This window comes from Cupressus sempervirens, chromosome 7 (assembly GCF_028749045.1).
Source record: "Cupressus sempervirens isolate cs-2001-9-10 chromosome 7, ASM2874904v1, whole genome shotgun sequence".
Lineage (NCBI taxonomy): Eukaryota > Viridiplantae > Streptophyta > Pinopsida > Cupressales > Cupressaceae > Cupressus > Cupressus sempervirens.
The window spans coordinates 148,401,902-148,416,262 of NC_143124.1; the positions used below are offsets into that span (position 1 = coordinate 148,401,902).

The following is a 14,361-nucleotide window of genomic DNA, read 5'->3' on the forward strand; positions in this document are numbered from 1 at the left end:
GAAGATGAAAGCTAATGCAGCAGAAGAAAATGCAAATAATTTGTTGGATTTGCTCAAACAATTTGAAGCAGAAGCTTTTGCAGGAAAAGATGTAGATAATGCCAAGGTGGAAATTGCCATACTGAAGGATACTCTGATGGACTAGGAAAATGAATTGAAAAGCATTATCCAAGAAAAAGAAGATTTGAAATACTCTGAGTCTGCTACTCTTGGGAAAGTGGCACAACTAAAGGAGTCACTGATCTTACCTTCATCCCAGAAATCTGATGACCATGAAACTAAAATTATTAAAAAAGAGTATGATCTACTACACAGGAGACTTGAAGAGACGGAAGAACAGGCCAATAAAAGGATAGCAGAGGCCCTTGAACAAGCTGAAACTGATAATACTAACTTCTAAGGAATATGAAACTCTGGAGAAGTTGAATGTAGCCAACTTGGAGCTTGAAAGCCTCAGGAAAAGAGAAAATGAATCTTCTAAGAATATAGATACATCTTATTTTGGGTACTTTTGTTTAGGAAAAACTATGTTCTATTCACTTTTATTTACCAGATTATAGGTAGAAAACTTTGTTTCCACATAAATGTTTTAAGCATGAGAAACATTCTATATACAGCTTTTCTACCCATATTCTTCCAGATTAACAAATAATGTTGCATGGTGGCAATCAAATGAAAATCATCTTTTGAGACAACAAATCCAACTTATTTAGAGTAAGAAAAAACTCTGTTTTATTCACTTTTCTTTACAATATTGCAGATAAAACATATTGTTTCCACTGAAACGTTTAAAAGAAGAAAGGCAGTGAATATTATTTAGAGTAAGAAAAAACTCTGTTTTATTCACTTTTCATTACAATAGTGCAGATAAAACATATTGATTCCACTGAAACGTTTAAAAGAAGAAAGGCAGTGACTACAAGTCCATCTCATCTGACCATACCCATCCAGTTGAATACATAATGTCACAGTATCCGCTGCCGTATTATCTCTGCATCAAGGGATTACTCAAAACCTCTAAAGTTATAGAAAAGCAACATAAATTACTTCATGTGAATTGCAAAAAAGCTACTTCATGTCAACTGCAAAAAATGAATTGCGAAGGATCACATGATAAAAATTACTTCCATGTCAAATGCAACAAGCACCATGAGTAGTACAAATCATAGCGGTAATAAAAAGCCATTTCTAAAACTAAAGATGGAGTGTGAAACCAACCTAGACTTATTATTAATGAAAAATGTTCTATCAAATTGATACATTTTCAGGAGTAGTTTGAGAGAACACTATTAATCATCGAGAGAGTGGATTTCCAAAAATAGGAAGAATATGGAAGATTGGAAATTACTAAATTAGCTGCAAGAATATGTGAAGAAGAATCTAAAATTAACATAGGAGCTCATGATTAACTAGATTAAACTTATTCATCCAGAGAGTAACACATAGACCTAAGCCAATTATTAAGGCATTGTTGCCATGGATTTGGAAAAATAGGGAGAATGTTGCAAAGCGAAAACTATGCTACTAGTTACAGGACGAGGTAACTTATACCTATGTGAAAAGAAGAATTTGATTGACTTAAAAACTTGTGATTAGCTAGATTAAAGTCAATCATCTACAAAGTAAAATAGACCTATGTAATGGGCACCTACTGGTTATAACTTCGTGAAACACTTTGCAAGTAAGCTCTGATACCACTGTAATGGGCACCCTGGAAATGCCCAAAAACTGAACCAACTACTGCAAGCGATTTTAATGTCTTTGCATAGGTTTCAATCCACACAACATGAGCAAGAAGGAATTTATGCAAATTGAAGATTGAACCGCTGCTGAAATATTATTAGTTCTCAAGATAATAAAATCCAATACATAGTAATGTATTCCAAAGGCCAAACTCCAAGGGAATGATGTCTAGAATGTTACAAGAGAGGATGAACGTCCTCTAATGCCAAGAAAAGATATATGAGTCACACATCCAAGTTCTTATCAAATGTCATTCACAATAATCCGATGCTCAACAATGAGACTTTCACCCCTATTTATCCTATTCCTTCACCCTTCTAGAAGGAATTAAATATTAATTGATTGCAAATGCTAGAAGCTTCCCCCTTCCAATAATTAATGCACTCTCTAGAAACTCCTCCCTTGCAATACAATAATTAATTGTGCTTCTAGAAAATTAAATTACTAAAGGCTTCTGCCTTTACAATAATTAATACACACTCTAGAAGCTTCTCCCTTTGTAATACAATCATTAATTAAATCAATTAAATATAAAGCCACCTTTAAATTTTTAATTTTAATTTATTTAATGACTTTATAAAAAATTAATTTGATTTCCTCTTATGCTCCACTTGGACTTTGGAGAACGTGGAGGCTAAAAAATGGGGTCATTATAGTCCGCCCTCCTTGAAATTGCTTGTCCTCGAGCAATCTCAATCCTGTTTACTGTAGCACCTGCTCACTCTCCCAAGTAGCATCTTCCCCTAGCAGATATCTCCATTTGACTAAATATTCTTTAATCAACCCGCTTCGCAGAGTCTTTTCCCTAGTATCTAGAATAGCCTCAAGAATTAATACGAGCTTTCCCTCCTCATCTAATGGTTGTAATTTTGCTGAAGGCACAACTCTCTGACCAATGGCTTTCTTAAGCCTTAACACATGAAACCCATTATGTACCCAACTACCCTCTGGAAGCTCAATCTCGTAAGCAACCTCACCCACCTTGTAAATCACTCTATAGGGACCATAAAACCTAGACTTCAACTTCTCTACTCCGCTTTTCTTAAGTGATGACTGTCTGTATGGTTGTAGCCGCAAGTAAACCATATCCCCAACCTCAAAACTGCACTCTATCCGGTGTTGGTCTTGTTGTATATTCTCCTTGAGCACCCTCAAAATATCCTATCCTGCAAGAAGTGTTTTGCTTTGGGCACTCTACTATGCCCCAAAACCAGATCCATGAAACTAGGTGCTTCATAACCGTACAGTGCCATGAATGGAGTCATCTTGATGGACATATGATAAGTGGTGTTATAACAGTACTCTCCCATGTGTAGCCATTTGACCCAAGCCCTCTGTTGTGCAGTCACATAGTTCCTCCAATATCCTTCCACCCATTTATTCACAATTTCTGTCTGCCCATCTGTTTGTGGATGATAACTAGTGCTAGATGTAAGATCTGTACCACACAACCTAAACAGTTCCTACCAAAAAGTACTCATGAATTTACTGTCCCAATCACTGACAATGAAACTAGGTAGCCCATGCAACCTGAATATCTCTCTGAAGAAAAGATCGGCCACCTGTGCTGCTGTGTAAGTGGATGGAATAGCAAAGAAGTGGGCAAACTTTGTCAACCGGTCAACTATCACATAGATGCAATCTTTCCCTTGTACTCGTGGTAACCCGATGATGAACTCCATAGAAATACTTTCCCATTTTCTATCCGGAATGGGCAAAGGCTGTAACAATCCTGCAAGATATGTGTGTTCTCCCTTATTCTGCTGGCAAATTGCACACTCCCTGACATGCTTCTAAACATCGTCCTTGAGCCCTTTCCATGTAAACCGCTCACGGATCTACCTGTAGGTCTTAAAGACCCCTAGATGTCCAACTGTAGGTGCATCGTGAAATGCCTTCAGTATTACCTCCCTAAACTGTGACGAAGGAATCAAATACATCCTACCCTGAAACTTTATCAATCCATCCATCGCCACGTAACGACCATCATGTATGATGCCTGCAATTACTCCAGAAGCCCAAGTGTCCCTCGCATACTCTTCTATGATCTTATTTCTCTAATCTCTTGTAATCTCAGCTAGAGCATAAATATGAGGTCTCCTGGATAAAGCATCTGCCACCACATTCTTCTTACCTTTGACAAACTCAATGTCAAAGTCATAGGCCTGTAACTTTGTAATCCACTTCTATTGTCTATCATTCAAATCACGTTGACTCATGAAGTATTTGATGCTGTTGTGATCGGTTTTGATAACAAATTTTCCCCCAACTACGTAGAACCGAAACTTAGCCAATGCATGCATTATAGCCAACATCTCCCGATCATAGATGGAATAGCTCCTCTCCACTCCACGGAGCTTCTGCTCTCAAAAACAATGGGATGCTTCTCTTACATCAAGACCCCCCCAATCCCATCTCCCGACGCATCACAATGAAGCTCAAATGGCTTTGTGAAATCTGGTAGAGCTAGTAGTAGACATGATGACATCACCTTCTTGAAATGATTGAAGCTTCTCTAAGCTGCCTCTGTCCATGTGAAGGCCCCTTTTTTGGTATGGTCTATCAAGGGTGCAACGACCTATGAAAATCTTTTGACAAATCTCATGTAAAGTCCACAAAGACCAAGGAATCCCTTATGCTGTGTAAGATTCATAGGAGTAGGCCAATCAACAATAGCCCTAATCTTTTCAGGATCTACTCAAACTCCATTTGCGCTAATGATCTGCCCAAGGTATAGTAGCTCAGTCATCCCAAACTCACACTTAGATTCCTTGGCATACAGTGACTCTTTCTCCAAAGTGGACAACACCATCTCAAGATGTTGTAAATGCTCCTCCCAAGTCTTACTAAAGACTAAAATGTCATCAAAGAAAATCAAGACAAACCTCCTAAGCTTCTCCCTGAATGCCTGATTCATGCAACTCTGGTATGTAGCAGGGGCATTAGTTAGCCCAAATGGCAATAACCAAAAACTCAAAGTGGCCATAGTGACACCAAAAAGTTGTCTTCTCATTGTCCTCCTCCCTCATCCTGATCTGATGATACCTTGACCGTAGATCAATCTTTGTAAAAAAGCATGCACCATGTAACTCATCAATCAGCTCATCTATTCGTGGGATGGGATATCTGTTCTTAATGGTCTTCTTGTTTAATGCCTTGTAATCAATGCACATGCGCATCGTCCCATCCTTCTTCTTTACCAACACTACTGCTGAAGCAAAGGGGCTCTTACTAGGCCCAATATGCCCTATTTCCAACAACTCCCTAATTGCCTTCTCTATCTCATCCTTATGTTTCTTAGGGTGACGATAGGGAGTATTCATGACTGGTTTGGCTCAATAACATGCTCTATCCCCCTGCCAAGAGGAACCCCATGCAGAATCTCGCCAAATACCTTAGTGTGCTTGTCAAGTATCCCCTAGAAATCTAGTCAATGACTCTTCACCTGTGGCTCTTGTGAAGTTGGCATAGTGAAACATTCTGCTGCCCACTCTATCTTATTATGCTGAAAAAGTCTCTGCATTCTCCTCAAGGAAACTACCCTGCAACTCCCATCTGTAAGTCCTCTAAGTACAATAGTTCTTCCCTCATGCTGAAACTTCATCTCCAATTTTGCTAGGTTAAGTGTGAACTCTACTAGCGAGGCCATCCATACCATGCAAAGGATGACATCATAGTCTCCCATGTCTACCACATAGAACTCATCTTCCAACTCATAGCCATCTCCAAACCTGATGTGAAAATTAGATATCTTCTAAGTGCATAATAGTTTGTCACCATTAGCTCTCATAACTCTAAAACCAGCGTGCTCCTCAGTCTGTAGACCTCTCTTAGCTACCAATTGTGCATCTATAAAATTATGTGTAGCCCCAATGTCAATGAGTGAGATCACTTTCTGCCCTTGGAGAGTACCTCTGACCTTAAATGTGATTGCCTTCTGAGCCCCAGTTAATCATGCTAATGACTTCTCATCCTCAAGAATGCCACTCCTCTATAGTGCTATCCTCATCTGAATCAGAGCGTTGATCCTCCCTCTTTGACTACGACTCTTCTGCTAAGAAATATTCTATTTGATTTGCCTTAGCCTTGAGAGGACACTTATGAGATAAATCCCAAGGCTCTCTGCAATGAAAACATAACTTCTTCTTTCTTAAATCATTCAAGGTGTCATTATTCAACTTATCTCTTTTGGGCTGAGCATCATTGTGAAAAAGTTTTTTGTCCTTCTCCTTATCCTTTTTCATATAAGAATCCTTGTGCTGGACTCTACTCCTAAATGAAGAAGGTGCTCAGTCACGAGTTGGGCCATGCCCCTTGACCCAACCTCGCAAGGGTTCTGAGAGTCCATCCATAAACAACACTACTAACCTCCTCTTTGAAATATCTGTGACCAACACAGCTAACCTCTGAAACTCACTGATATACGTCTCCACTAATCCCTTCTGCTTGAGTTGTGCCAACTCCTTAAACTGTAATTTGAGATCCTTCGTATCAAATCTCTCTATGAACTTCTCAATGAACTCCTCGTAAGATGTGATCTGATTATGTCCCAAGGTTATCATGCCATGGTGCCACCACTCATGTGTCGGTCCATCCAAGTGAATAGCCACATACTTTATAGCCTCCTCTTCAGGCATAGGGTTCAGCTGCAAGTATGTATCCATCTTTTGCACCCAAGCTGTGCGGTCATCTTCCTTGAAGCATCATAATAAGGTAAAGAAAGTTTTCCAACTTCCTTTCTTAGCTCAAGGTTTTGACTTCTTCCTCCTGATCTAGGCATGTGTCTCATCCTCAAGTCCAAGTAATCTCTGAGAGAAATGTCTACTTGAAACTCTAGTCCACTAGCCTCCCAATCCCTCCTGAACTGATCCTATAACTCTACAATCTACGGTTCATTAATCGGTTGAACTGGATCTTTGGGTGGGAAGATGGGTAGAAGAGGTCTCGAGCTAGTTGTTCGAGCTGGGTGTGCAACATGATTAAAGTTATCAGCCTCATTGCCATTGTTGTCATGTCCATTGTTACCATTAATGTTGTCTCGGCCTCCATTATCATTGCCCCTATTATTGTTGTTTCCATTGTTGCCATTGTTAGTGTAGTTTTTTATTTTTCTTATTTTGCTAGGTTTTTCCTACACTTTTAATAATCTCGCTAAGGTTAATAAAGCATGTCTTATTAGGTGAATGGTTGTGAGGTGTCACCTTCCTACATGTGAGCATCAATTAGCTATCTTGGGAAGATACTTTTCTATCTTTAGTCCGATAGATGGTTGCTCCTCATTGGTTGGTGTTGCCACCTCCTCCCTCTTCCTAGCCTATATAAGCATGCTACCTGGCTTGTATTTGTATCTCTTGTTTTTGCATCCTCTTAATGCTATTTTGCTTCCAGCATTTGCATTACTCTCTTGGAGACTAACTCTATGATGCTATTTTGATTTTGTATCATTTGCATTCATAATTTAGATATTTACTCTTTGCACTAGTTTTCTGGGTTATTAATCTTTTCAGATTCTAACATGGTATCAGAGCTTTTCTATGTGCAAGAGTAGATTTTAGTTTCCTTATTTGAGAGATTCGGGGGGGGGCAAATAAACTTTATTATAGTTTTTTGAAAAACGAAGTATGCTCTTCTCTTGCATCTTTGGATGATCCTGAGAATCAGAAAAGTTTTGACAAAAACGGTTTTTCTCTGGGGTTTCAATCTCAAATCTGACAACCAACTTGCATATTTGGAGTTTTCAATCAGGTTTGCAGGTTTCAGCATGCCATTGATGGACTTAGGAAGCTGATCCAACATTTGCATGTCATATTTTGGTTGCTGGGGTTGTTTCTTGTTTTTTGGAGCCGTTTTTTACTGTTAAAGGCGTCTGATTTACACTACAGCAACATTTTATGTTCATCAGCAAGAAAAACGCTTTCTGGGTTTTGTTCGCAGCCCCGAAAAACCATCTGGGTATCTTTTAGATTTTGCATGCAAGCTGTATATTTTTTAGAATCGAGCATGCAAAGCTACAGCCATACCCCTCTCCGTTGGCAGCCGCAGATTTGAATGCAGTTTTCAAATGTCTCGTTCTTGCTCATACGGACTCCAATTTTGATGATTCTTGTTATGAACTTGGCTATTTTTTTGTGCTCTATCCACTAGTGGAGTTATTTTTTGATTTTCATGCATGAATTTTTCAGAAATTGCAGATTCTCAGCCGTGACTGTGCACAATTCTCATTTTGGAAACTTCGGAGGATCATAACTTTCTCATATGACCTCATATCGAGGCGATTCTTTTTTTGAAAGTGCATGATTTTTCGAGTAGATCGCAGTGATACTATATGTTTCCTTGATTATTGTGCCCAAGTTTCACTTTTAGCATATGCTCTTCATGACGAGGCCCTGTCGGTTTTTCTTCTGTAACTTGAGCATACAGACGTATTTTTTTTATCCGAAAAATGCATCAAAAAGCTGGTTCTGAGACGGAGATAATGGTACAGGTGTTTTTTATTTTTGCTACAGTCTAGTTGCCTATTTTGGCAGTCAAAGCCAGATGTTCTATTTTTCCTTCTGGGAGCCATATCTCGCTCATTCAGACTCTTTTCTGGGCTTGCCAAATATCATTGAAAATTTGGTTCTGTGAGTTATTCAGTTACAGAGATCTTTTATCTAGATTCTACTCCAGGTTCTTTCTCCTCCGAGTTTTGCACTTTCGCACTCTGGCGGATTACTTGGATTCTACAGGTCCTGGAATCTCTTCTTCTGTTCTTTTGGCTCACTCTTCTTTCTGACTTCTAAGCATTGTATGCTTCTATTCTGTTGCATTCTTTTTTCTGTAAACGCACTGAGATAAAGTGCCTACTTTTGCATATCTGGGATCTTGTACACCTTGTGTTTGTCTGTACTCGCACTCAGTTATAAAGTGCCATGGGGGGTCATGATGTTTTGCTCATCCACCTTTGTCAAGTGAATTTTTCTTCCACGACATTAGCCCATGCAGTGTGTCGGTGACACCGCCCTTTATCCTGTGCTTGTACTTCTATTGCACTATTGGTGTTCCTGATTCTTCTTCTTGCAAATGTTTTTGGCATTGCATTTTAGTGTTCCTGTCACCCCTCTCCCTGTTCAACATTATGGGGGGGTTCACTTGTTGTTCTATGCTTCTTTGGTTGATGGTTCGTGCCTTCTATTTCCATGGAGGTTCTACAGATCAGCATTTTGACAGAGTTTGCAGCTTCATGCTTCGGAGATGCTTCATGCTCTTTTTTGTTCCTCTCTTTGGGACATTTCCTAGATTGGAGGCTTAGTTTCCTTCATCTAGTTCTTTTTCTTGTATTGGGTACCTGATCAAGCCTTGTTGCCGGGACACATTTCTACATCCACCTAAGCTTCGCTTATGGGGGGGTATTAGTGTAGTTTTTTATTTTTCTTATTTTGCTAGGTTTTTCCTACACTTTTAATAATCTCGCTAAGGTTAATAAAGCATGTCTTATTAAGTGAATGGTTGTGAGGTGTCACCTTCCTACATGTGAGCATCAATTAGCTATCTTGGGAAGATACTTTTCTATCTTTAGTCCGATAGATGGTTGCTCCTCATTGGTTGGTGTTGCCACCTCCTCCCTCTTCCTAGCCTATATAAGCATGCTACCTGGCTTGTATTTGTATCTCTTGTTTTTGCATCCTCTTAATGCTATTTTGCTTCCAACATTTGCATTACTCTCTTGGAGACTAACTTTATGATGCTATTTTGATTTTGTATCATTTGCATTCATAATTTAGATATTTACTCTTTGCACTAGTTTTCTGGGTTATTAATCTTTTCAGATTCTAACAGCCATCACTTGGATTAATATTGATGCCCATCTGTCTAGCCATTAGCTGCAACATCATGTCCATTCGCCTATTTTGCTCCTGTTGCATCCGCTGCCCCTCCTCTGATGTACCCAATAACCTGAACATTACATTTTCTTGATCTGGACTGGTATTCCTATCATATCGGTCACCCATACTGCTGTCTTGTTCAAAGAATGTCTCCTCCGTGTCTGTATGACTGGATTGTATGTCCCTCTGCACGGATGAACTACCCTGTTCATTCTGCAAGTTTGTACTCCTACTTTGTCTTGCTCTAGTATTGTGAAAATTATAAAGCCCTTGTCGCATGCTCAAACATAGATGTTGAAGATCTCCACAGGATGGCAGGACTTATAGCTCTAATACCACTGTAATGGGCACCTACCGGTTATAACTTTGTGAAACACTTTGCAAGTAAGCTCTGATACCACTGTAATGGGCACCCTAGAAATGTCCAAAAATTGAACCAACTATTTCAAGCGATTTTAATGTCTTTGCATAGGCTTCAATCCACACAACATGAGCAAGAGGGAATTTATGCAAATTGAAGATTGAACCGCTGCTGAAATATTATTAGTTCTCAAGATAATAAAATCCAATACATAGTAATGTATTCCAAAGGCCAAACCCCAAGCGAATGACGTCTAAAATGTTACAAGAGAGGATGAACGTCCTCTAGTGCCAAGAAAAGATATGTGAGTCACACATCCAAGTTCTTATCAAATGTCATTCACAATAATCCGATATTCAACAATGAGACTTTCACCCCTATTTATCCTTTTCCTTCACCCTTCTAGAAAGAACTAAAACATTAATTAATTGCAAGTACTAGAAGCTTCCCCTTTCCAATAATTAATGCACTCTCTAGAAACTCCTCCCTTGCAATACAATAATTAATTGTGCTTCTAGAAAATTAAATTACTAGAGGCTTCCACCTTTCCAATAATTAATACACACTCTAGAAGTTTCTCCCTTTGTAATACAATAATTAATTAAATTAATTAACTACAAAGCCACCTTTTAGTTTTTAATTTTAATTTATTTAATGACTTTATAAGAAATTAATTTAATTTCCTCTTATGCTACACTTTGGAGAATGTAAAGGCTAAAAGATGGGGTCATTACAACCTAAGCCAATTTACCTAAGCCCTTGTTGTAATGGATTTGAAAAATAGAAAGAATATTCAGAAATTATACTGTTAGCTACAAACAGAGATAATTTATACATATGTGAAAAGAAAAATCTCAGACTTGCAAACCGATGATGAACTAGATTAGAGGTGATATTGACTTAAAACAGCATGGTTAAATAAATTGAAGTGAATGCAACATTATAAGCATGATACTAAAAACAGGATCTTAAGTGAAATTGCCTATTAGGATTGCAATTAGGCTTTGTGAAAATAAACTACTACGGATATCATACTTAGTGTTAAAGTCCAAGCTAAGCTGAAGAAGAGAATTGTCAACTCTGCTCTATAAATGAATTATCCTGACTATGAATTGAAATCTAAAGTACAAATGAAGCTAAGAATATTTAAAGACCGTTCCTTTTAAATCAATCTGGAGCAGAATGATTCCTATCATGAGGCAATTTAGCAGTGGAATTTAAAGGTATATGAGTTTGCATACAACTACATGAGAAATATTCGAAACAAGCCTGGGGACTGGCCAACTCAATGGGCAACCAATCCAGGCAACCTTGAACTATTGAAGCATAGTCAACAAAGAAAAGGTTAACCCAACTTTAATAAAACTGTCTATATAGGAAGAAGAAATTAACTTTATCTTTTGGAAAAATAATCGTCAAGATTTTGTGCATATACTCAAATAGTGAGATAAAATGGAACAGCTTTAAAAAAATGGAGCACTTTCTACATATCCTCTATGACTGAAGAAATAAGAAACTTACAGAGTTTTAGTTCTGCTAAAATAAATAGAGAAAGTCAGAGATTGGACTCCTCTGTTCCATTGCGAATACCCATGCTTTTAAGTTCTTTCTTGTTTTCCTCTTCCTGCTACCTCTTCCACTGCAGTCGCTTGTTTTCACCATTTTAATCAAAAGCCCTTCAACACCTTGGAGAATGAAAAACCTTGGTTGATATTATTTAGAAATTTCCATCACTGCTCCAAACTTCCGGCTTTAGGAGATTGCATGTCTGAAGGCTTGACCTGTGTGTTGTATTGGCCAAACTTGGCGAGGAATTCTCTTTCACTTAGCTTGAAGAATTGAGTCGGACTAGGTAGACTCTTGGCGTGTGGACTTTCCCTCAGATATTTAAACACTTCATAGCGAGGTTTGAGCCTTTTCTCTAAGCTTAAATTCAGAATCACAGGATTCAAAGTAACAATTTTGAGCTCAACGCCTACTGTGCGTACCAAGAAAGCAATGTTTTTTGTCATTTTCTTGGTTGACGCGTTAAGTATTTGAGGATACACCTTAAGCATTTGATTGATTTCCTCCTCTGCCAGACCAAGATTTTCCATATGATTAATTTTCGCTTCTAGAGTTTCAAAACTTTGGCCTATTACGTGTCGGAGGTATCGCGCAAATACTATGGAATCTTTCAGAATGCCTATTCTATTCTTCAAGTACTCGACTTTAGGTTTTACATGCTTCTCAAAATCCATCTCCAAAAGCGTAGGCGTTGTTCTCAAAGCCTTGCACAGATGGATCTTCGAACCAAACAGGGTTTCAAGACGGAGGATCCTTGGCACTATACAGTTTTCCAAGCTCGATTTAAGGAATCTGGGTCTGCGAGATATAATATGTGCTACGTCTTGAGTAGCTAAGCCCAAATTTTTTAAGTGCTCTATCTTGGGCCTCAACTGCCTATCTGATCTCTGTGCAAGCAAACCTGGGTTTACAAGAATTGTAGCCTTAAGCTTTTCTTCAGTGAATCCAAGCTCTTTCAGGATACGAATGGCTTCTCTAGCAGTGCGGTCGGATTTGTTCCGCAACAGTCCCGGTTGTGCCCTCATGATAGATGTCACTTGAGAAGAAGAAAACCCATATTCTTTTATCAAAAACTCTGAAACGACACTGACTAGAGGTATGGAAGGAAATTCCCACGATGAAGAAAGTGGTGAGAATTGTGTGACTGCTGAAGAATACAGCTTGGCTGAAAGAGGAAGACGTGCTGAAAATCTCCAAAACAAAACAAGCAGCATTGTATTCAATGAGAGTTAAATGCAGAGAAAAATGGATCTTTGTAGAAGTGTCGAAGAGCAATTTAATCGAGGGTTTCTTTATCAATATTAGGGCTTAGTGGCACACGCATGAATAAAGATGATATAAACACCAATGAACATTTAATGAGTACATTCGGGTCCATTTTCGACCTATATTTTCCACCACCGGTTTGTCAAATTCCCCTTTTTTTTATTAGTCCGGGAACTAATGTTTTCTTTTGCCCCCTCTATTTATTTTTCCTTTGCATGTTTGTAGCATTTTTTAAAGTTTTTGCATTATGATTAAAAAAATCTGATTTTAAAGTGGAAATTCTGAATTTCTGATTGGCGAAGGGCATTTTAGCTGGGGTTTTTATGGTTTTCGAAAAATTGATTTTTGAGATAAACAAGTTGTTTGACATTAATGTCCATTTATAGCATGTCAGGAAGGAAGTCGGTTGTGAAAAAGATATAGTAAATGCATTTGCAGCAAGCACACCGACATTATGGGCAAATAAAATTGGGCATTCTGGTTCAGTTTTCACATTACAACAGAGTTGAATTGAAAGACACAAGGTATGTATTCCCTTTCTTGCTCTATTGTATTCCCTTTTCCAGATAAAGTTTATCCATCCATGCCAATGCCAAAGGAGTAGTGTCGCTATACTGGTCTTGTGAATGTTTGTTGTTGTGAATGTGAGCAAATGACATTTGCAGGACCGCGGATATATTTGTTAGTTTTGCCGAGAAAGAGTAACCAAGACTAATTTTTTTTAGGTAAAATAATAAAACAATAAGCATTTTTAATTAGGGCATTTGAAGCACACGAAAGTAGTCTTTCATAGTGCACAACGTAGGAAAAGCGGTTTTGATAGAATGAACCATGAAATGAAAAGTTCACTTCAAGCTGTATAAACAGCCATGCCCTTATGGTTACTAATCTATCATGATGTGGCACATGCCCCAGATTTAAGGCAAGTCAAGTAAATTCCTAATAAGTTAGAGGTTTGAATAGTAGATTTTTTATTACAATTTTAATTTTTAGTATTATTATGCAATACTTTAATTTGACCACACCTCTAAAACCCTAGAAATATGTCCTCCAGTTAAGCATTTATTAGTCAATTTTATTGTCTCTTGTAATTTGCAATGCTTGATTTTAGTTTTCCAGATCCCTATTTAGCTTTATTGTTCAAGATAAAGGCACCCACCTTCGCTTTAGATATATTTTTTAGTTATTAAATTTGAAACCCCCACAATGTCGGGCTCACCTATCTAAGCGAACGCTAAAGTTTGCAATATATATTGTCTTAAGTGAGTTTTTCCTGACTATAATCTGGATTTATGAATTTTTGGTACTGCCCATTTTTAGTTTTCAGCTATAGTAGCTCACCTTTTTATGTTACTATTTTTTTCCCTTCCTTCCCTTGTAAATTTTTTTGTGAGACAATTGCGATATGGTTTTAAATGTCTGTTTCGGACTTGGTACATTTGAACCATGTAATAATAGGACATGCCTTAAATATGGAAATTTTCCATTCAGCTTCTTAATATTTCTTCCATTAAACACATGGACTATAGTTGACATGTCTTGGACCATATAATTATGTTC

The 14,361-nt window shown here is 38.0% G+C and overlaps 1 protein-coding gene across 1 annotated transcript; it reads right to left on the reverse strand.

Moving 5' to 3' along the window:
• Positions 1-705: 705 nt before the first annotated feature.
• Positions 706-12,884, reverse strand: LOC149545959 (uncharacterized). The gene is made up of 2 exons (XM_089790901.1): positions 11,491-12,884; positions 706-991 (listed from the first exon to the last, which is right to left on the reverse strand). The coding sequence occupies exon 1, from the start codon at positions 12,747-12,749 to the stop codon at positions 11,700-11,702; it is 1,050 nt and encodes a 349-aa protein (XP_089647027.1). The 5' UTR covers positions 12,750-12,884; the 3' UTR covers positions 706-991; positions 11,491-11,699.
• Positions 12,885-14,361: the final 1,477 nt, after the last annotated feature.

What these genes read in the sequence shown, in the direction of transcription:
- LOC149545959 (XM_089790901.1), bottom strand. Translation starts at nt 12,749, where the DNA reads ATGCTGCTTGTTTTGTTTTGGAGATTTTCAGCACGTCTTCCTCTTTCA.